The sequence below is a fragment of the Scatophagus argus genome, chromosome 11 (genome assembly GCF_020382885.2).
Source record: "Scatophagus argus isolate fScaArg1 chromosome 11, fScaArg1.pri, whole genome shotgun sequence".
Lineage (NCBI taxonomy): Eukaryota > Metazoa > Chordata > Actinopteri > Scatophagidae > Scatophagus > Scatophagus argus.
The window spans coordinates 7,430,416-7,453,878 of NC_058503.1; the positions used below are offsets into that span (position 1 = coordinate 7,430,416).

At 41.6% G+C, this 23,463-nt stretch overlaps 2 protein-coding genes across 10 annotated transcripts in view; both read right to left on the reverse strand.

The window, feature by feature from the left end:
* The window catches only part of tbc1d4 (TBC1 domain family, member 4), a 29,063-nt gene extending 10,203 nt beyond the window's left edge, over positions 1-18,860 (reverse strand). The window contains exons 1-15 of one of the 8 annotated variants that reach the window (XM_046403403.1): positions 17,773-18,860; positions 11,722-11,850; positions 11,396-11,633; positions 10,393-10,631; positions 9,306-9,395; positions 8,785-8,889; positions 8,521-8,653; positions 8,298-8,389; positions 8,009-8,119; positions 7,095-7,217; positions 6,465-6,524; positions 4,490-4,707; positions 3,828-3,980; positions 1,196-1,350; positions 387-581 (exon numbers count right to left, since the gene is read on the reverse strand). In XM_046403403.1, coding sequence (XP_046259359.1) covers positions 387-581; positions 1,196-1,350; positions 3,828-3,980; positions 4,490-4,707; positions 6,465-6,524; positions 7,095-7,217; positions 8,009-8,119; positions 8,298-8,389; positions 8,521-8,653; positions 8,785-8,889; positions 9,306-9,395; positions 10,393-10,631; positions 11,396-11,633; positions 11,722-11,850; positions 17,773-18,171 — 2,440 coding nt within the window. In that variant the 5' untranslated portion in view covers positions 18,172-18,860. Of the gene's footprint in view, positions 1-386; positions 582-1,195; positions 1,351-3,827; positions 3,981-4,489; positions 4,708-5,091; positions 5,670-6,464; positions 6,525-7,094; positions 7,218-8,008; positions 8,120-8,297; positions 8,390-8,520; positions 8,654-8,784; positions 8,890-9,305; positions 9,396-10,392; positions 10,638-11,395; positions 11,634-11,721; positions 11,851-17,772 lie in introns of those variants that run through there. The other 7 variants (XM_046403401.1, XM_046403400.1, XM_046403402.1 and 4 more) reach the window with 7 other exon arrangements.
* Positions 18,861-19,748: 888 nt separating this feature from the next.
* On the reverse strand, positions 19,749-23,138 carry commd6 (COMM domain containing 6). 2 transcript variants are annotated; one of them, XM_046403414.1, is made up of 7 exons: positions 22,907-23,133; positions 22,334-22,392; positions 21,890-21,955; positions 21,713-21,789; positions 21,264-21,432; positions 21,011-21,163; positions 19,749-20,927 (listed from the first exon to the last, which is right to left on the reverse strand). In XM_046403414.1, the coding sequence occupies exons 1-7, from the start codon at positions 22,929-22,931 to the stop codon at positions 20,877-20,879; spliced, it is 600 nt and encodes a 199-aa protein (XP_046259370.1). In that variant the 5' UTR covers positions 22,932-23,133; the 3' UTR covers positions 19,749-20,876. The 2 variants fall into 2 exon arrangements, with proteins under 2 accessions (XP_046259370.1, XP_046259371.1); XM_046403415.1 differs by lacking the exon at positions 21,011-21,163 and having other exon boundaries at positions 22,907-23,138.
* Positions 23,139-23,463: the final 325 nt, after the last annotated feature.

A 23,463-nucleotide genomic window follows, 5' to 3' on the forward strand; every position in this document is an offset into this window, starting at 1 on the left:
AACATGCTCTTTGACCTACCAAGTGTTTGTTTGAGTTTATTTGTGTATCATAACAGTGTGGGAGTAACTCTGAGTCGTTCTTAAGCTTCAGCTGAGAACAACAAGACAAAGCGTCATTACCCAACACTCATGATAGGTGAGGAAAAGGAACAAAAGTGGAAGTTATCACCCTAATGAATATCTCAACCACAATCCTCTGTGTGAGCCCATTTAAACAGAAACAAATCGTGGAAAAATTATAAACACCACGCCAGTGTCTGCTGTGGAACAAATATACCAAACATCAAAGGATGCCGAATGTTCTAAAAGCAACAGGGCCACGGACATCATGTGACCAGAGGAAGGATTTGTTCCAGGGTGATTATCACAGTTAATGTGCAACTCACCCTCCAGTCTCTGGTTCTCCTTTTCCATGCGCAGCAGCAGGATCTGCTGGTGGATGGCAGTCTTCCAGAGGGCCCGATAGTCAGCCCCCGTCCTCTTAGGCCTCTCCCCCGACGGCAGCAGGTGCCCCAAGGGATCCAGACTTGAATCGCAGGCACGCGGGGAGAGAGGCAACAGTTCCCTGTCAGCAAAGTGGTCTGAAACACAGCATTCAAAAACATTAACAGAAAGTACATGGAGAAAACATTTTTCACAAGTCACAATTCTTCATATGAATAATGAATGTACTAACTGTGTGCTCGAGTCCACAAAGAATTAAAAACTCTGAACAAAGAATTACAGTTGTACACAGTTTGTTAGCCTCTGTTAGCTTATTGTTTTGGTTATTTGGCATGTTGACTGCTTTGTTCAGTCTCATCCCTCTCAACAACCCCGTTTCCAGCCACAGCAGGAACAATAAATCCATCCATCCAGCTGACCAGCAAACAGGTAAAGTTAACAACTAGCGTATGAGCATGCAGCAGTTAAAAAGCCAGATATTTCAGATGTTGTTAATAATCCCCAGATATTGGAATAATGTGCTACATTTTTTCGGTTTCTTCGAATAGGATATTTTTCTTTCATTTCAACTCTTTCTGTTTTTCTCGTACATGTACGCATATAAATCGAGAGGTTTAAGGATAGCAGATTTCCACAAGAATCAAATGTTCCTTCTGCCGTGTGCTTAGTTTGTATACACTTGCCGATTATTCAGAGCAAATTCACTGTGCATCCCTCAAGCTGTTTTGCTTGAGGGATTGCGTTACCGGACCTGGGTGCTGCATGGATGCAGACGCCTTTATCATGGGTGATGCGACCCTCAGGAAGATCTTCTGTCTCCAAGAGATCCTGCGTGAGGTCAGAGGGAGCCCACTCACTGAGTCACTGCTGCAGCCAGAGAGGGTCCTCTTCCTGCCTTCACCATCGCTACAAAAGAAGACAGCAGTGTCACAGACACCCGATAAATGAGTCAGGTATCATCTTACACCAACACTCTTTCAGCAGCTTTTACAAAGGCAGACGCGCACGCACGCACACCCACACACACACACACACCATTCAATACAAGGAGGCCCATATGTCTAATCTCTCCACTCAGAAACAACAAAGGAAACCTTACATAGATTTCTCATCAACAAACTTTCTGAGCTGATCAGAAAATGTCAAGGTAAACCTTACATTTATTGATGTATAACCTGTATAAGGTATAAACCCAGTATCCATGTTAATAAAGCCAAAGGTAGTGTTGGAGGTCACAGTTAGTACGTAAAATGGCGATAAACATCAGCCACACAAACAGCCACAGCTGAGGTGCATGCGCGCTCATTTGTTTTCTGGAAAAGAAGTTGCTTTTGTTAGTGGACAATAAAATTTGGATTTACTGAAAAACGTTCACTGCCTCATGTTACTTGTAATTCACATTGATCAAGTCATAATATCCAGGCCTTGAAATTCATACCTGCAAAGACAACAATGCAGACAATGTAGCAAACTTGGCAGATATTGATCCAAATCCTACAAAAGTTCCAACCAAAATCAGACCAAACCAGAAAAAAAAAAAAAAAAAATTGCTTGATCATATATGGAAAGACAGTGAGAGTCTACGAGGCAAACCTCCTGTCTGTGTGAACATAAGAGTATAGTTGGTGCAAAAAAAAGTTGGATGAAATGAAGAGGAGAGCGCAACAAGGATCCTATTTTTCTATTACTATTTTTCACAGTATAATTAGTACGACAGCAGCAGAATCAAAGAAAATACCTTTATTCTTTTGCAGTATGGGTACTTAGATTAGTAAGGCTGCATTCAGTTAGAACTGTTGGTGTATATATGTGTCATTAATATCATAATGTAACCAAAACATTAGTCATTAAATCACTTACTTTTTACAGTTGTTCTCTCTTGCAGTTCTATTCATAGGATGATTTCATATCAGTAAATTCTGCATTGCAGCCTCACATGCTAAACATTTATCATGTGATGTATTGTATTTATACCAGTGAACCAAAGCCCTGCCACTAGTGACTTGCTGGGTGGGGTCATTTTGTTTCTTTGTTTTTAAGACATCCGGATTTGCAAGTGAAAAATGCTGGATGAATGGGACAATTTCATTTCACTGAATACTCATATACTACTTTAGGTTACTTGTTGAGGATCACTTTATCCTACAAGTGCAATACACAAGTGTAATATTAAGGGCTCACAGGTGCAACATTAAGGACCACTTTCTGTTTAGCTTATATTTCATATTTTACCTCATACTTTTATATTTTTATATTGTTATAGTCTACTTGCTCCCGGGACCTGAGTCCTAATTTCGTACCATAAACATGTGAATGTGAGCTGGTATGACAATAAAGTTCCTTGATTCCTTGAATCCTTGATCAGTATAGTAGTCGTCAGCACACAAGCGTCTGATCATGTAGACAGTGAAAAACAGGAAGAGACCTTTATTGTGACACGTCACCATGGTGTTTAAGCTCTCAGCTGTTGTGCTAATTTAGCATCACCTCTTGACAGATTAAAATTCTTGACATTTCACTTCCTATAACCCTTTCCTGCCAGGAAACTCATTAAGGAAGTCAGGAAATACAGCACCAGCACTGGGGTTAAGTTATCTCACAGTGAAACAGATAAAGTGTGGTGTTGAACCTGTTGGTATATTCAGATTTAAAGACCCAGCAGGTCAAGGCTTCTGCTCTTATTCAGCATCAGGGGTAGCATGAGCTTTTCTTCCTCTTTTGGCTGCATTATCAATGCAAGTGCTCAGAGGACTGGACTTCTGTCAGAGGAGAAAAGCATCCTGTGGAAATGCCATTTTACAATACTGAAATCCATTCATAATGGAAATATTAACCTTTATCATCCGATCACCTACTAGACCCGGACAGGGTAGCGCTGGAGGATCTAGAATTATTTTTTTTTTAAACATACTGTATTAACTTATTGATTAGTGCACCACCAAACTAAGCACGATGCACTGGCCAGGAAAGGTGAAAGCACGAGTGTGAAGGGCAGTTAATGAAGGCTCTAAATACAGATTAAATTACGTTTTGCCATGCAAAAGTTTAAGTTCAAGTTCACATGCAAATACTACAAGAGAGGGGTGTATCAGCATCCTCATTTATTTCTGAGCTTAACAGGAAGAGGGCGGGTCCAGCCGCAGAGATGATGGGGGAAAAAAAGAAACAGCTGGAAAGTATTTTTACCAGTAAAAAGTTACTATGGATAGACAGGAAGTACAGGGACAAAAAAAGCTGGGTGTTAAAAGATTTGGACAGCCAACAAGTACGCGGCTACTGCCATCCCAGCAAAAGAACAGCTCGTCCCTCCCACCCATCCCCTCTGTCCCTGGCCGATACGCTCAGGTCCAAGCGAGGGGTTTCTCTCAACACCCTCCTCTCACCTCTTGAGGCTCCCACTGTCTGCCAGGGAGCTCAGGGAGCCCAGTGAGCCCTGGTAAATGCTTTTCAGGAAAGTGGGAGCGGAGAAAGTGGAGGGGAGGCTGAAGGAGGACTCGCTCTCCGAAACGCTGCGCGTTCTCGAGACGGCCACGGGACTGGGCGAGCCAAACATGAAATGCCCAGAAAACAAAACAAAACAAAACAAAAAAAAAACAAAAAAAACAAACACATTACACAAAAGAAGGAGCTTGTGGTCAGAGCACAAAGAAACACTGAGGAACTCATAAGCAATCAAAACAGTGACAGGAAACTTGTGATGCCATTGTTCAAGGACAGTGGAGCAGGAGGTGGAGAGACTCAGTGATCAAAGTGCTGCAAATAGATTACACTGTCTGCGTGTAAATCAAAGTTTAACCAAATATTATTCATTATTAAACTGAAGAGCAGCTGGTTCTGATTTTTTCAAGCAAAGTTAGCGTTAGCCATATCTTCAAACAAAACCCACCCCTGTATCAAAGATGTACCAAAATTCACTCTGCGCAAAACATCTACTCCTGCAACATTTTTAAAAAGATGCATATTCTGCACTGATCGCTCCTCTCTTTGCTATTCCTCTCAGGTTCACACAAGGAAGGCAGTGACTGATAAGTGCAGTATAAGTTACCTGCTCTGCAGCAGCTCTGGGTTAACGGACTGCTGCCTGCGCAGTGGAGCCTGTTTGCTCTGGCTGGCCGGCTGGCCCTCGAACGAGATGCGTTTTTTCACAGGTGGATGGCTGAAGGTGTGGGCACGCCTACGGAACTGCACGCCGGTTTCCGGGTCGTCGTCAGGTAAAGCAGGAGGCGAACCTGGAGGGGAGTGACCAGGAGATTCTTCATCCTGCTGAGAAGGACAGAAAGTGAAAGGACGAAAGATGTCAGTGCATATGTAAAACTCATTGATAAACGCATGTTTATCATATTTTATATCTAGATTGTTTTAGCATGGTTGGATTTTCAGATTTATCTGACTGTAAAACTGAACCAAGGAGAGAATGGTTAATGCATGGTTTGTAAAATACAACCGAAAAAAAGTACTAAAGAAATTTTGCACAGCCATGAAGTTATATAACCCAAGTATAAGCAGGCAAAATTCAAAGGGTAATAAACATCTTGCGAGATGTCTTTGGAAGTCAATCCACGCACAGCTGCTAACTATTTTCAGAAACAAAGCCCAAAACCAAATATAGCACCACCTCAGTTACTCGATTTACAACTCTGCACTCACCTAACCAATGAAACCCTACAGCAAGACTCGTTCCAGGTTCAACTTTCCACTCAACACCCTTGGACTCAGCGTTGCCTCATGCCCTGGCAGTACAACTCCCACATCTATTGTATTCTAATGGACAATGTCCTGTGACTCACAGCATCACACACTATTGGTGGGGAGAACCTCGGCAGCTCAACGCCACATGAAAACTCTCCAATCTCCTCCCATCATGCTTTTAGAGACCTCCTGCTCTAAAATCTGACATGGTAGGAGAAACTCTACGACATTTGTGCTGCATCTTTCAATATACGCTGATCTAACAAAAGGCCTGTTCGACTGTTGCACACACATAAATCCTGTCAGATATTGCTGAGCTGAACGGCTTGATTAACACATTTTAGAAACACTGATAAGATAAAGTGGCTCAGCTTATCAGTCACTCGTGCTGTGCTGTGTCCTATGGCAGGGGCTAAGAAGAGGAAGCCAGGACAGGCATGGCTCGGCAGATGAACAACTGGACATCCTGAGTTGAATTTCCTGCTTGCTAGGGCGATGGCATCCTGACACAATCCCCAGATGACTACTTGTTCACTTAATCACGGGGAAAACAACATTCTTCTGACCTTCACAAATATAACAAAGTGTAATACAGGTGAGCAAGATCCTCAGTTCTAAAGACATGTAGCACACAGACATGTAACAATTTCACATAACAAAATAACATAAGAAGGACATCTTAATGATAAACAAGCTGCTGAGGAAAATCTGACATTACATCATTAATGCAACGGGCAAAGTAAGTCACATAACGGAGAGGCTATATGCCACTAATTTTATACATCTGTCTGTTTACAGGTCTTAGAGAGTACTACTGCGAATGGGGCTCCAGAGGGAGCTGTATGAAATATGATAAATCTCCTGATATCATCTGAGTCAGCATCAGTTGGGTCTGAAGACTACAAGGTTGAAAAAAAAAATATCTGTGGGTATGTTGTTAGAAAACTTACACATAGTGCAATGCTAAATCGGTGTATAAGTATAATAAGTACTCTTTTAACTGAAGTACTCTTTTCAGAGGGACTGCATCACACACTCACTCCACATTCTGCACAGCAGTGACACAGTGAAGCCAGCAACCCAAAAGGGTTCATCGAAAACTCTGTAAACACACTCCCTGCTGCAGGGTTCCCTCTTTTGGTCAACGCAGCTTCATCATAAAACTACCACGACTGATTAAAGTGAAAGCTTGCTCATCACGCTTGTCCTTTCCTGATGACAGAGCTGAAACATTACATGCTTTGAAAAGCCACCGGGTAAAAAGTGAGAAATCTCATAGTCCCCTGAGTGAAGTTCAGGGAATCCTCGCGTCATGCCTCAAGGACACTTACCCTTTCAAAACTGCTAATGCTTCCCATGCTTCCCAAGCGGCCGCGCATCCGGCTGGCACCCTGGTGACAGATGTGGTTATACACTATGAAATAAGCTCTGAAAAAAACTTATAGAAAACATATGCCAAAAATGTTTACTGTTTTCAAAAGTGTAAAAACTGTTGATGACAAAATGCTCATTTGGTCTTGTCAAAGTAGTAAAACTTTCACTCAGAAAATCAGAAATGGCAAGAAATGAAAAGGACAAAAATTTTCCTGACTTGAAAACACAAACTGCATCACTGTTCAGCTAAGTCACTGAGACAATAACAGATGGCAGCAGAGGTCTCAGATTGCCTGGATCCTTTGACTTAGGAATTATTCTGCTGTCTTACTGGCAGATATGGGTCAATCCAAATCTCCTGGATGACAATGACACAGAAACAGCAACTGACACAGAGTAAGAGCAGGGAGACGCATAAAGGCACACAACACAGTGGATATATTCTGTCTCAGCCGGAGAAATAAAAGACAGACGTGGATAAAGAGAAAAAACAATGGACACATTAACAGCAGGGAATTAAATAAAGATGAGCCAGAGCCGGAAGAGAAAATGTGTTACGAATAAAAACCCTGTCTGCTCAGACCCACCCGTGCTAAGATGTTCTCCAGAGAGTTGGTGATGGAGGTGCGGGCTTTATTCTTGAGAATATCAAGTTTGAAGCGGCTGCTGGCAGCTGTGCTATCTCCTGCTGACGAGCTGTTTGCTGCATTCTGTCCGAGGATGACAATGGAAATAAGAAAAAAATATCACAGACGATTTAGGAAATGACTGCAGAGACTTTGATTATTTAAACACTCCATGTGAATGTGAGCATATAGCAGCAAGACACAGGACCAATAATAATAATGGGTCTTTTGTTTGAACAGTAACATTTAACACACAGTCCCTCAGGATAGATCACACACGTAATGATCCGCAACTCTGATAGACTTAAATGTCATGTTTTCCCCTCAGCAACTTATGGAATTTAACACGGATTCAATTAATAACCAGCTTAAAGCTGAAAAACTGAGCTTTTAGCATCAAAAGCATCCATCACAAGCAACTACGATTTGAAAAAACTCACCTCACTTGCTTGTTGGAATTCAAGCACTCAAACAAAATCCTGTCATCACTGATTTTTAAGTTCTTTATTTCTTTTTTACGTTTTTTAACCTTTTTGTGGTCTTGATAATTTATATCTGCTGGTATAAAATCAAAGAAAAAGCCAAAAGAGAACCTTAGGATAAGAGGTTCTTGTCAGTGTTGAGATCTAAAGGACTGACACACATTCAATTCTGCGCTATTCTACATTGCTTCTAAAATGTACTTTTCAGAAACCTTTATTCTTCAAAAATTGTGTGTCAAATATTAAAAGGCCTTTGTTAGGCCTAGTAAAACTTCACTCTTTAACTGGGGATCTGTGAGAGATTCATCCTTGCTCTTGTGACAGAAGAATACAGTTTATGCAGTAAAATTCTTTAAGATCATTTCTTTTATTTTTTCAGAGTAAGTCATTTACCTGAGGGGCCTCTCCAATGTGGAGATGGGACTTTTGTTTGGTTTCACAGAGTTGTCTCAGATGGAGAATCACCAGCTCATTCTCCTCTTGATCTGAGCCAGGTTTCAATCTCTGCAGACATGGACACACAAACACTCAAAACCCAAGGCTGACAAAACACAGTAAAGCATTAAGAAAAAGGAAGAACGATAAAATGATGAAAAAACAAGAAACAACTATTTCTACAAATCAGTAACCAAAGAACTGTTGGTAGGTAAGTGTACTTTTTCTAAGGAAAGCTGAGACTTACTTGAACTCGCTCAAAAATCTCAGCCTGCTCATTGTCAGTCAGCTGGGAGAGATATTTTTGGATGGCTAGCTTTGCCCTGGGTGGGTAGAGACCTGAAAACAGAGGAGGAAGTAAGAACGCTCTCTTATGTTGCTTCAAGTCTGACAAACAGCCCATGCATCAATGTATTCATGAGTGAAGCCAGAGAGAGGTGCTGGAGCGTGACTGAGTTTACGTGGCTCACCTTCAATCCGCTCGCACAGCTTATGCAGGTCGTGCATGGGGCAGGCTTCACACAGCTGGATCTGAGTCTTGTTGCTCTGTAAGGCAGCGGCTGTACTGAAGGCCTGCTTCAGGGTAAGCATCACCTCATCCACCTGACGAGTGCAGTCAGACATAGGGACATGACAAGACACGTAAAGACAGAACAAAGAGGTTTGCAGAGGTTAAAATAAAGTTTTGCGTTGAGGGCATTTTACATGTCTTAACAAAGTGTTCTGTGACTCACCAAGGACTCACTGGCACACTGGAAAACGAAGCAAACATACTGACTGGGACCAGAATCTGACTGGTCCCGACAGATGAACCCAAAATGGTCGGACTGCTTGATACCCTGTGTCAAAGTCAAGACAGGCAGGAAAACTAGAATAAATCACAGCAAGGGAAGACAATAGTTTTGGATCTTTGGATTCAGTCCAGAAATACAACTGATAAAACTGAAACAGCACATGCCACAGACGGCATAATGGCTCTTGACATTCTTCAATTTCCTATCACTTAGTAAAATGAGAACTTTGCTCACACTAGACATTACACTTCATTATTTTTATGTTGCACGTGTATTTAAAGAAATATGACTAGGACATCATGCAGTAAAAAAGAACATTTTTTTAACACTGGTGAAGGTTTATTAGATGCCTTGAAAAAATATGCACAAAATTGGACTGAGCTTATTGTCTTGCTCGGACTGTAGCAGAGACTGAATAGAGAGACTTTTAGTGTAAATACTGGGAGTAAAAATAAACCAACCTGACAGCAGGATGAGATATCTTTGAAGTTCTTCTCCAGCACCACTGTTTTACTGTCTGGACTTATGAGGTTAACTTCAAAACGTCCGACCTGTGAAACACAAAGTACAGTATACTGTGGTCACAGTATGCGTACAAACCACTAATACATTCATACTGTGTGCTGATCATGCATGTAACTATATAACCTGTTCAATGACAGACAAACACACTTATGCACTCTCAAAATCAAGGTCAGTAAGACTGCATCAATGATTTTTCCCATAATTGACTTCGATGTTGAGTATTTTATTGAGCGCTTTGCTCTAGTTTTTAAAATTAGCTTCATGAGGAAATGGGCACGGTGTGTGAGCAATGGCAGCTGGCTCATTCTGCAGCCTGCATGCTTTTCATAAAGCAGAGGCCTTATGTGTACACAAGAGCAGCGCTGCGGTCACAAATTCTGCTCAGGAGTTACAGCCTCTTAAACTGAAGCAGTAACACAGTGCCAAGCTACTCCATACATAAGAAGTGCCAGCCTTGTGCACATAAAAATGATTTGCGGGAGCAAGAGGGCAGACTAAATGAAAAGAGGGTGACAAACAGTGAAAAACGATGCAAGGCAAGCAAACATTTGGTTTTCTGCTGTGACAGACGCAATCAAGCTCTTCAAGATAAATTATGACTTGGAGGTAGTGAAGGGAAAAAAATATCCATCCATTTCTTTGACAAAGGGAGTTGTGTTATATTTAGAGTTCTGTCCATAAACCTAACATTCACTCCAATTTTGGAGTGTAAAATATAATGCAGGACAATTATACATGGTTTATTCTCAGTCTATACCACAATCAAACATAGTATTCATTCCTTTCAGTGAAATGCAAATGACTGTAATTCAGATAAAACAGATCCCTTAGTCCTGGACCGACATTTGAGTGCACTAAGCCACAGGTTTTTATGATAAAGCCCCCCAGTGCTGTGTTCTACCAGCAGACTGAAAATCTACAGTCAGCTGGACACAAAGATTAGCATATCGTTGTGAACCTGAGACATAACCAAAAGTGCAGCACACCGTCACTTTTCGTGGAATTCAACCATATTTCTCCTACCTGGAAGAGCATGGTGCGGTTCTTGTCTGCATCAGACGGCTGGACGTGGTTTGGCGCACTAGAATGTCTTCGGCGCGTGGGGCCCATGATGACGCCCTCCCCTGGCTTCCTCATCAGGCTCCCTGCAAGGCTGCTGCAGCGCGTCCGAAACTCCTGAGGCTCCTCAAATCCAGAATCCTCCAGGATGCACTCAGGGAAGGATCCTCGCAGGCTGCTCTGACTGGCACTGTTAGACAAACCTTTACCCGAAACACATACGGCAAAGATTTTATTTAGATTTACATATGCTTTCTCATGGAGCTCTTGTTAGCCTGGTTAGAACTGTCAGTTTTTATTTGAAATTCGAAATTTCACATGAACACAGGTAAACATTTTGAAGCAGCATCAGTAACAAGCGGAGCAGCCGCACAACTGCATCTGATTGACTCCTCTATTGACTGACTTAAAGAAAGACAGTGGAGTTACACAGTACTTCACATGAAAATATAAAAGCATTATCCACTGTATCTCAGATTCATGCACTATGCTACATTGGCTATATTCTAATTAACGTGAACAAACTACCTTTGGTTTGAAATTATTCCAACCTGACTTTCTGTAAAAGTCCAGCCCTGTTGGTCAGTTTGCTACAGCCAGCTATGCAACAGTTGTCATTTCAATTGGCAAAATCATCAACAACTCTAACCCCAACCTGCATATACAGATGTGTTAAGTCGCATATATCAGCAACAGAACACCAGCTAGAAAAGACAAGCCTTCTTTTGTTTACCTCTGTATAAAACACAGGTAGTAAAATCTGCCACTGAACGGAAAGCTTGGCAGGCACAGCAACATTAACGAAAGGATGCAGAGCTCAGAGAATGTTCTGTTGTGTGCTGCTGAAATCTGACTAAAGCCAGCTGCAGCTTCTGCTTTGACCTTTAGTCCCTACTCTAGTTGTGTGTAGACACAATATTTCAGCAAAGCAATTTATCCCGACTCTGAATCTGCATGAGGCTCTTACCACCACCTCCAGTCATGTCCTCCGCTCCAGGGCCCTGAGGGTCTTCTGTGCTCTCATTCAGAACAGAGGAGAGGGGGTCTCCTTCTCCCCCCATGACAAACTCCACGGGGGCGCTCTCTGTGGACCCTCGCTGACCATTGAGCAGCCGCAAGCGCTTGCGCTCGATTTCATGCTGACGAAACTTATCGATGCAGTCATCGACGAGGGTGGATGGAGCCTTTTTGTGTAGAACTGTCACCTGGATTTTTTTTTTAATTCAGCTGCATTAATTCAATTGCCTTATCAAATGAAAATACTTTGTATTTGAGGAGTGCATTCCTTTATACCTTGCCACAGTAAAGCACTTCATACTTCTGGGAGTTGTAGAAGGCTTCCTCAGCTTCCTGTTTGGGCTTGGCATCTTCCTTTAGGGCTGATTTGGACACTTGACGAATTCTGCTGATCACCTCAGGGACCTGTAAGAAAGGAGAACACAACAAAGGGATGTGATGAACACCAAGGCTTTGAGGAAAATCATAACAAAAGAGAAAGGGAAGTAAACTGGAACTAAATCCCAGGTTGCAGCTCTCATCCTGCAGCTTAACGAAATGTGACAAACATAACTCAACACTCAACTGAGACGGACACAGTAACATCGAGTGGAATGACCTCAGAACATGACTTGTTTCAACTTACTAACATACTGAAATAATCCTCATCTCAAATTAAATATCAAAACTGCAAATACAAAACTGCAAATTTAAATAAAAAACCCAAATAAAATGCAGCTTGAATCCCTCAAATCATATAAAGTGCTTTGGACATAAATAAATGCACACTCAACAGAACAGCTGCAGTTCACCAAAGATATGTTGCAACTTTAAATAACTCAAGGCTTACGCACAAGAGTTAAACTAAATAAGGCTAGAACAAACACAAGAAACGTAGGCGAGGAGCCAGGAAAACGCCCACAAGCTATAGGACAGAAGACAAAACAGAGGAAAGGAGGAAATCAGACACTTGAAGGTCACGGAGCCCATTTCTGCACCACACTGTCTTAGGCACCTTGTTCAACACCTGGAAATCTGTCTCGGTGAGCTGCATCAAGGGGAAAAAAAACCCAAAAAGTCAATGCAGAAAAATGTTAAGTCTTTCAAAGTACACTCTTAAGCAATGCTTGGGAATGTGAAGCCAATCCAGTCTCTGCACACTTTTGCAATTGAGACTGTAATAATTCTGATAGATGCGAAAGAACCGACTGAGAGAAACTGAGAGTACCTCAAGCCAAGGTCAGCCAAACAATGTGTTTGAGACAACAATGAGCCCTAAAACAAACAGTGACTCCACACAGTGCACACATCCCCTGTCGTTTCTGATAAGAGTTGCATGCTCACAGTTGAGCAAATATATGTGTTTCATGTAGACTAGGGAGGGGAGTTATGTAACAAAACAGATGAAGCTGAGGTGTTACCAGAAGAACAGGACAGAAGCAGGCAGGCCAATGGAAAAGGAAAGGAATGATTCTGAATAAAATAAAACATCTTCACTAAGTCTATCCCTGCTTTTCACAGATGCCAGTTTACATCTGAGACACGCAGAAATCTACTACTACAACTTATTTTGATACGGAATCCTTGAAGACTTTCAAAGAACATTCTGAGATAACAGCAAAGCTTTTTTTAAGCAGTTCTGCACTGGCAAAAGCAGTGCTGAGAAATTCAGGTCAACATAACTCAGAGGCCTTGGTGTTGGGAGAATCACAGCTGCACCCTGTGGTCTGTCACAAAATCAGGCCTGCGCCCTGCACCTTTTGGTCACAAAGGAAGAAATTACATTTTAACATTTAAAGGAACTGCTGGATTATACATGAGTAAAATGACGCTGCAGCAACATTTGATCTGATTAATTATTTGTAGCCAACCCAATATGGAGCCAGTCATTCCTTGGGTGGAGACAGGCACAGACAAGCAGAAAGCTGTCAGGGAATAGAGAAAAGCCTTGTGTTTTCCACTGGCAATGTTTTCAGACATCTCCTCCCACTCCCAACGGTTCTTCAAGCTGGTTTTCACATCTAACCTCCACTCATCATTGCCCGGCTTTATGAAACAATATCAGTGACACTGATTGTGATCCAAAGCCTGCCTACATAAACACCAGCAGCTTTAGAGCTTAGGGGAAAACAAACACGTGGGTTGTCCCCCCTCTGAGCTGAGTCCTGAGCACTCTCAGTGAATGGGTGAGGTAATGACGAACCTCCCTACAACAGGTCCTAATAATACCTGATCAAACGGTAGCTGGCACATCGTTCTGTTGCCCTTATCAACACTGTTAAGCCAGATCACTATGAAACACTGATGACCCAACACACTCACCCACACAGCATCCACAGTTAGGCGTAATTAGCTTTCTTGCAGAGACACAGGTTATCATTGTGTCAATACAAGATAAGGATGGGAACAGACAGAAACTGAGGTATGGAAGATAAGTCCCCATGTCAAGGCAGAAGCAATGTGAGATTACACGCTTTCAAAGTAATCAGTAAGTTCTTGCAAAACTACTCAAAATAATTAAAAAGCCAAGAAAATCCAATTACAGCTGAACTTTAAATGTCAACTGCTCAACCCATCAGGCCAAAAATAAAAAAATAAAAACACAAAATTGAATCAGAAACTGCCTTATGAGATATAGGCAACTGTAAGAAAAAAAAATCAGTTGCTCATTCATATGAGCTGAAGTGTAGCTCTGGAAAAATACTGCTCCTTTGCTTAACATATCTGTCTTTGTGTGGCTAAAGGACTAGTTTTAGAGGTCTGTGCCTGTCACATGATTGTAGCTGCACAAACTGCTATGATGTCCTCCCAGTGCTTTTCCATGTGCCTAAGGAGAAACAGGACAACGTAGTTTAACAAAGTTCATGTCCCAACTCACAACAAATGCACTTATGTCACCTTAACCTGGGCCAAGAAGCTCATATCATTACTGAAATTCACAACCATTTTCCATGCTTCTGTACACTTATCTTGGCATCCAGCAACATGTGATTTATAAACTCAATTTGTTCCCAATGCAAAGCTAACAGAGCATATTACGCATATTGACATCTCTCAGGACAACCAGATAAGAATCTGAAGTCTTTAGTTTCTCACTTTGCAAGAAATAAGATCATGTTAACAGTCACCTCACTGACACAGGTGTGACTCAGCCAAAAGGAGAGCATGGAAAAATTTGTTTGTTCTTGTTGTTTTGATCATACTGATCACGTGATACAGTCAAAAAATACAAAATGTCTGACTTAGAACCTCGTGTGAAGAAGGAACCATACTAAGTTTTCAGCCCGACTAGGCTGGTCACAATATCAACTTACTCTACATATCTTTATCTTAAATATACATTTTATTTTTTCCACTTATCCATATATGGACATGATACATGGAAATGAGCCAGTGAAAAGTGGCAATACCTGGATTGGCAGTACATTGCCTGCTCAGGAATGAGTGACTATAACCGTATCCTATATTTAGAACATATTGGGTTTTTTTCCCCCCACATTTACATCAGATGTCTGAATTTTTTTAAGAATTAAAAGTTCATTCCTCTTTGAAAAGGTGCTTTTGCATTATTATGCTATTATATATAATAATTATATCACGGGCACGAAATGACCCTAAAAGCCATCGCACACTCTGTGGATGAAAGAATTGTTCAATAATTTACAGTTTGAAAAAAATCTTTAAAGACATATGGGGACCTTTCTTTGTCTGTGTAGACAAAATTGGCTTCCCATTAACCCTCAAATAAGATCGCAAGCTGTCTCATTTAATTAACTATCATTTTTATTTATTTATTTATTTATTTGTTATTCTGAAAGGACAGGTCATTATGTTCACCGTAATGTGTGCAATTTGATTTTTTTTTATTTTTACTGCCGTACTACAACATGACCTTTAACATTATTGTCAACACAAAGTTCATAGTGTAAATATAAATAGTCTTAAATAATAAAAATTAGATTGTTTATTGAAATTATTCCTGGTCCAGCATGAGTAGTTCACTGACAGGCAAAATCCCATCTTGGTTTTATGACCGCACTAAAATCCTGTTCAAGACATGACAAGACTCACTGATCAAGTATGTCACTGTTGGCCTGACTTGGCTCAAGATGTGTGTCCCACTGTCTTTATATAGAGAGGGTCACTTATACAGAGGGTCACCCAGTGAGAGGCTTCCACTGTGGTCCAGGTCCAAGTCAAAGCAGGGGTGGAAAACGCAGGGCTGTGGTTTACACTGTGCAGGCTCAGACTCTCTGCCAATGGCCTGATAACAGCGCAACCCGAGTTCAGTTGGGTCGGTGTTAAATTTGTGCACGCTGGCATGAGAGCCTCGCTGAGGAGGAAAATAAGTGTCCCACACTCTGATCCAAGTACAACGTTACAATTAAACTCTGAATAAGAGTACTTGTTTAACCCAGGTTGATATTATTTAGAGCCCAGAGATGAATGGGTGAGCCTTAAATGTTACACATAAGTGATTTCAGTTACATCAAAAACTTGAGTATATTGCATGTATTGCAAATCGAGGAAGTCAGATGTGATTTTAAACACCTCACCTTTCAAATAAAAGGAACATGCAATGAGATATTCTGCGTTTATTTAGCAATTTCTTGCGCTAAAAGTATTTTATGCATCCATACGAAATCTAATAAACTGTACATTGGCCATCGAAGCTCCCCTGCTCTTCAGGACACCAGAGTTGTTGCATTTAAACCTTTCACATCCCACTGACAGATGCAGGGGTCTTTCCTCAGGCTTTGCACAATGCACCCTGTCCATGTCTACAGCTAAGAATAGATTTCAACAAACGTACCTGTCACTCAAAACAAAGACATGTCATATCTTCAAACTCGGGACAAAAACAAAACTGCACTAGTTTGCACAATAGGAAAGCCTGCATTCTAAACAGGAAATACCAGACTAAAAAAAATCTAATCATTAACAAGGACTGCAACGTGGTGTTAAACATAACAACGGTATACTGGTAGAATGCATTCCACATGGTCCACCTTGCACATGTTGCTAGCTCGCTGGCTGCCAAACCAGTTCTTGTTGTGTAATAAGTGCTGAATGGGGTATGACCAAGATGCCTTTCTGACTGCTGCAAATATTTAGATCCCAGCAGAGAGGTCAGACACCTCGAAAGTGTGTCTGCCTCTAGCTTGTTGCCTCTCTTGCTCTCAGCTTTCACAGCCTGCACATACCACAGGACACATGATACAAGGCAGGCGTATGGGCGATACATGCAAAAAAGGGAGCAAAACTGGAAAACTGCTTGTGAAAATCATCTGTGAATATTCCCCACACTGAGGAAAACAGCCTGAACAAGCGTGAGGATTTCAGCTTGTCTTCGGGGAGGTGAATAATCATGCTAACACAACCTAAAATCATACGATTCATGTGTGAATACACACAAAAAAACATGTATTAAGCACTTATTTTAACTGACTGCCACTAACTCACACACAAGCAAACACACAGACACGCATCAGCACCGCTGGGGTGAGCTCTTGAGTACAGTGCCTAACCCTCAAGAGTATGGCCCAAAAAAAAAAAAAAAAAAAAAAAGCCATGACTGCACATTGTTTTTCAAACTGTCACTCCAACGTTCCTGATTTTGGAGTGTTTACCACATTTTGGTTTATTACTCAAGAGTGGCAGGATGATCAGCATGTAAATGTGCTGACTCAAAATTCAGTTGTTGTTGTCACACGACAGGCACCAGAGAGGGATGTCTGATCCCCCAAATAGGAAAGCACAGAGATGGATTAACTTTGCCAAAGGTCCAGGGTGCTCTGTTTATCATTCCCACAGACCTAAATACTGCCCTAAATACTTAATGCCAAAGCAAACGTGTTTGGACCACTGACTAATCTACCGTGTGTGCATGTGTGTGTGTGTGTGTGTGTTTGAGATTAAATTACACAGTTGTCACCTCAAGGAGATTTTAATATGGGCTTTGCAAGACTCTTTTGTCTTGTGTTTACGTTTAAAAAGCAGATTCAGTACATCATAAGATTTGAACAGGTGTGCCTCCCTGTAAATCCTCACATTATCATAGATTTATGGACTCTCAGGAATCTAAAATTCTAATCCCTTTGGAATATTCCAAACACATTGCAGAGAGGCACTGAAATTGTTTAAACTAGAATTTCAGCGAGTGTTATTTCATTGAAAAGTCACTTCTCAAACAACGATACAGAAATAATATTCATTATTTTCGTGATTAGGCTTAACTACCCTTTGATGCGCATTTTCCCAGTCTACTGTTAACTGCAATGCTACGAGCTGCACTTCTCTCCTCCTGTGCCACGCGTAAAGGTGTTTATGACACTTAGACAGGCCTACCTGGTTGGGGTCGCAGGCCTTAAAGACATGACAGGACATCTCGGACTCGGGGTTGTCAGGCTGGCCCCGCAGGAGATAGGCAAAATAGGTGAGGTCATTGCTGTTGTGGATAAAGCGAGAGATGAGCTGTGCTTTGTGCTCGAATATGAAGACTGAAGAGTTGGTGCTGTTGGAGGGGACGCAGCGGATGAAAGGGGGGATGAGGATCAGCTGAACTTCTCTCGGCTGCACCACGGGGCCGCAGTCCCCTTTCTCACTCCTTCTGCGGATCTCAGCCACCAGCCACGGCAGCATGGGCAGGGTGGTCCGCCTGTCCAGCGAGGACCAGCCGATGTAAGTCAGGGCGAACCTCCTGTCCGACTTCGGAGGAGTGTTCTCCCTCTCATCCCGACCCTCCATGTCGACCCAGCAGACTTTCGACCGAAGCTCGTTGACAGCGATGCAGGACTAAAAATTACTCTCAGAAATAATAGCTTTGTAGCATTCTTTAGATTACCTTCAAAAACGATGCCGATGTATCATAATGTAGATAACTTTCAAAAATGATGCCAAGGGCAGATGCAGTCGTGCTTAGTTTGCAACACTTCTCATGTCCACATCAAGTGAAAGTTCATCCAACCAGGAGACTAGCTACACGCACAACATGTGCTCGCCCCGTCGATCAGCTGCAGCACTCCATGACACTCAAAAACCTCTACGCTGGACACTTTCCTTCAGGTATTTCAAGAAAAGTCACTTTTATGGTCCTGTGTTTGTGTCTGTTCCTCCACTGTTTGCATGGGCAGTGAGTCAAACGCTGAACAGTCTCGCACTGTACTGTACCAACCAAGCTTGCTTGCTAAAACGTGGCTCTGGATGGCTCCCGTGTAAACACCAGTCGCCCTGAGAAATCTGACTTCTTTGACGCGCCGTGTTGCTCCTGAGCGCACAGCCGGGACGGCGCATCAAAACAGACCCAGCCCTAAAATCCTCATACACACAAGCTTCGCTGGCGCGGTCGCATGTTTCTTTCTCAGCCGTCTTTAAATTACATACATTGATGCTTGTTTATAGCTTTCCAGTGCAGCCTCCCCACTGTGATCCTTTCTCCCACAACGCCTTGGAGGCGGAGCGGCTGTGCGCGTCGACGACCCGCCCAACCATCCCATGTGCAGGAGGAGTGGGCAGGGTAGAGCCGCTGTGAGAAACGTGACAGGACGGAGCTCCACCTTTCTCCCCTGTGCATTACTGGAAAAGCTCTTCCATGGTAGTGTGTTGAACGTCCGCAGCCACCATTAGTCCTCCAGCCCTGTAATTGTTTTGGCTGTAACCCTGCCTACCTACTGACTTCACCAGGTGAAACGAGCAAACACCATATGCTGGCAGTACATTGAACCATATGTAACACTAAGGCAGTTCACAGCTGGCTGTTAGCAAGCAGGCTGTGTTGATTAAAAGTCTTGAATAGATGTCACAACATCTGATATGCTCTCTGCTCTTGAGGACTTCCCATGTATCACATGCCACTATTCCAAGTACTCCGGCTGTCCTAAAAATAGCAGCTATGCCATATTTAACCTCATCACTGAGGCAGTAGCCACTAGAGCCTACCGAACCCTCTCACTACTACAGATGACTTTGTGTGCATATCTTAACCACAGGTGATTTTTATATTGCAGGGATGAAGTTATATGGTCATATTTTTGTCATTTGAGCATTTATATTATATTGAATATGACTGTCAACAATGCATTGAAAATCCATACACAGTCTGTATACTGGGTAACTGCAGCAACCTTCTCAAGAATGACTTCACATCAGGAACCATTATTAGACTATAAAACTGCCTAAAAGTAGATCTAAATTATTTCTCTCTGGATTCTACATATACAGAGTGGATAGGTTGTTAGCGGGATTTGGCTGATTTACTGTACAGCTGCTTTGACTTTGATTTGCTCTGCACTGTGATGTTGGGTCAAATAACCACGCAACCAAGGTTCATATTTAATAATTATTTATTGCATCACTGTTGTTTGGCATCTGAATGAGGATGGACGAAGACAGAAAAAAAAAGTCAAAAGCCTCCTCAGATCCATACAGCATGCATTTCATCATCATCAGAGAGAAGACAACAGCTCGTCTTCATAACATAGATTTTAACAAAAAGTGTGAGAACAATAAAAAGTTTTTTTGAACTAAAAATTTTACTGGAAAGTTTAGATAGGATTTTAGCCACTATCTGCAACTGTATAGTACACAGGATGTTGTATAGTGGGCTAAACACAATCTCTTACCCTTAATAAAGATGCAGCAACATAAGCAACAGATGTGTTTGCTGTATGTGCATTCTGTGCAGTCTAAAAGTGCAAAAAACTGAAGTTCAATGCAAACTATGAGGAACCTAAACCATATCAGTGATGTATAAAAATGAGGCACATTTTGAATGCTAGTCAAGGTACAGTATTATCAGTATAGATATACACTCACTCACTCACTCACTTACTCGCCTGGCTAATGGAGTCTAATACAACAACCCTGCCATAAATCTGGCCTTCATGATGATGTTCAGTTTTTGTTGAAACTGTCTCAGAGAGGTGTTGGTTTAACTTTATAGGCATTTTAGTTTGTGGTTATGTTGAGCTCTTTTGCGTCATACTGACAAGTATTTTGGCCAACCCACTTGTTGTCAGTATGGGCTAAGGTAAATAACACCTCTCCCTATAATGGAATACAGAGCAACAGTACCTCTTTCAAATCCTCCACAGGGATAAATCAGTGTCAGATTGAAAAGAGCAAAAAAGTGAACATCAGGAAGGTTTAAGGATTTAGTGTACAGTACACTTTCCTAAAATCAGATTCATGAGACTCTGATGGAGGACATACGATGTTCAAAGATAAGACAAGCATTTCAACTACACCTGGTCCTAAAATGAAACCACTCCAAGGTTTATGCAATCTCTGCAAAAACATGAGTGCAAACCAAGGTGACAAAGAACATTTGCAGTAATTTTGTATCTACATTTTTAGACAGTCAGCAGACAAAACAATGAGTAAAGCTGTTCTTCCATTGGTTACATGTAAACTGGGCTGTAAATGCGACACGCACTCAGGTATGCTTGCAACCTTCATACAGTCTCCATAACAGCAGCCATCTCCTTGAACTGCTTGTGAAAGTTCTGCAGAGGACAAAAACAATCTCAGAATGAAATCAATAATAAATAAGGCAGATAATGCTCCATCCACATCAGCAAACACAAACCTGGAACTGTGGGATAGTCATTTCAAAAGACCTCTGACAAATCTGTCCAGAGGGCTCAACAAACTTCAACAGCAGAGACACATATGGGGAGTTGAGAGATCGGCAGGTGTCAGAGCTTACTGCCATGCCAAGCTTCCACTCCATGTCCACTAACTAGACAGATACAACAAATACACTAAGTCTCATGAGCCTTGAAAAAGACAAATTCTGTGTTTGGGTCATCAGCAAATATTTAAACTCAATTTAGACATACCTGACTGATGCTGAGCATGGTGTGGACCTCCTGCTGGGCATGAACTAATGCACCTTGTTCACCCCACAAACTGTGCAACACCTGAAGAGAAGCTTTGGACCACTTGTTACTGTCTTTTTCCAGTCTCGACACGAGGTCATCTCCACAGAGGTTGCTCTTTCCAGCTGACCTGGTGATACAAATGTTATCGATCACACCTTACAATTATGCAATGTGGTTTTTATCTATAATAAGGACTTTTGTTAGGTCCATAACCCAGGACAGAAGCTGCGACAGCTCCATTATACTCTACAGTGAAGCCTATGATATTATTATTTAGGGGAACATGCAAATACATCAAACTGGTCTAACATATGGACATGCAGGCCATGATTTAGAAAAGTTACATCCACCATTTATTAAATCTAAACAGGCCACATTTAGGGAAACAAAAATAGAATGACAGATACCTGAATGTTAACAAGAGAAATCTGATAATATTCTGTAGAGCTTCATGCTCAAGTCTGACTCCAGCTCTCTGAAATCTCTGCCCAGACAAGAGAAAACAAAACAAGTAATGAAAGAGGAACTTGAGAAGATACTCCAAGTAAAAAAAAAAAAAATATCTGAAGGAAATATTGACTCACATCAGAAATTTCAGCTGAATCCACTCCTCTGGTCTGTCCTTGAAGATAAGTCAGAATGTGCTGACACTGTGGAGATTTTAAGATTAGTTATCAGAACTACAGTATAACATCTATGGCAACAACACCACATCCTGTGTGACTGCTAACAGCCCTGCAATAGAACATTACACTGTTTTGAACATCGAGTTGTTAGTTCCACTGAGAGGTTGGGGTAACAAAACTTCATGATGTTGCAAATCTGCATGAAGAAGCATGTCAAGAGCTGCTGAACAAAATTTCATGGATAATGATAATAAAGATTCTCCATTCTTGATGCTTATTTAAACTGAAAGTTTAACGACTGTCAGAATGACATTTAAACAAGCATCAAGATTCTTGATTCTTGACAGTCATTAAACTTTCAGCCTGTATGGGGGTATACACCTAGAGATAAAATATACTCACTGCTTCAGCTAAGAGATCTGGAGACAGTCTACATATGTTGTCCACAACTTTGTTGACACCTGAAACACAGAAGTAATTTATATACTACAGGTTTCACCATATTTTCCCACAAGTCATAGTCACGTTACTTGCACTCAAGTGACAGTGTCATGTGAGACTACTAACATTTATGGCAACAAGGGAAAATGACAAATGAAATGTTGAGGGTACACCATTCATGTGTAAATTTAACTGTTTTCGCCATGCCAGGTCCCAATCCTGAGAAAATCATCACTTTTTATTCGCTACCATGGCAACCTAGCCTGCCAGGCATGCATCTCATCAGAAGTGGACTGTTTCGAGTCAGAGATGTGGTTTGGTTCAGCTGTACCCTAAGCTAGCTCAGTTAAGGGGAAACACAACGGACTTTTAACACACATCCTGCTAGCTACTACGTTAAGCTAACAACAACAAATAACAAATACATCGCTTGAAATGTATGAAGAAAAGTCCAGTCCAATCGTCACTCTACTAATGCTACATTCTAGCTACTGAAAGCGTTGTAACTCTTATATGGTGCAAGTTAAATCCCACCATGCAAATCCTCTGCTGCCGGCATCTTCCCGCTAAATCAGACTGCAAGTTTGACTGTCGTCGCAGTGTTGTTGCCAGCGTAGTGACTTTCTCGCTCGGTTTGTCAACTCTCAAGTGACCATCAAACGTATAAACAGTAGTGCTCTTGAGAAAAGGTATACACAAACGCGCAGTGACAGCGACTTCTTCGGCAGATAACGCATTTCCTTGTGAGAGAATGGCTACATTCTTCTTATTTGGGTTCATTGGTGGATGGCAACCATCTTGAAATGTGTATATCGCCACCTACTGCATAGGAGAATCTTCTCCTTTGAGGTCTTGGGACAGTTTGCACCGTTGACTTCATATAAATATCCAAATACATATAAAGAATATGTCAGTGGTTTTGTTGTTGTTCCATACATTCCATATTGTTGTTGTTGACATACACAAATTAATCACCCTAACAACATTCCTGCAGTCCCTTGTTTGCATTTTTTATGGAAAATCATTTGAAAAGACGCAGTCAGTTAAATTTATCAGCTTTAATTGTTCAGAACTGCAGCAACACAAAGAGA

Coding starts and splice junctions, on each gene's coding strand:
- commd6 (XM_046403414.1), bottom strand. CDS start 22,931: ATGCCGGCAGCAGAGGATTTGCATG. Junction 21,956..22,333: donor CAGATCTCTTAGCTGAAGCA/GTGAGTATATTT, acceptor AAATCTCCACAG/TGTCAGCACATTCTGACTTA. Junction 21,433..21,712: donor TTTCTCTTGTTAACATTCAG/GTATCTGTCATT, acceptor TTGTATCACCAG/GTCAGCTGGAAAGAGCAACC.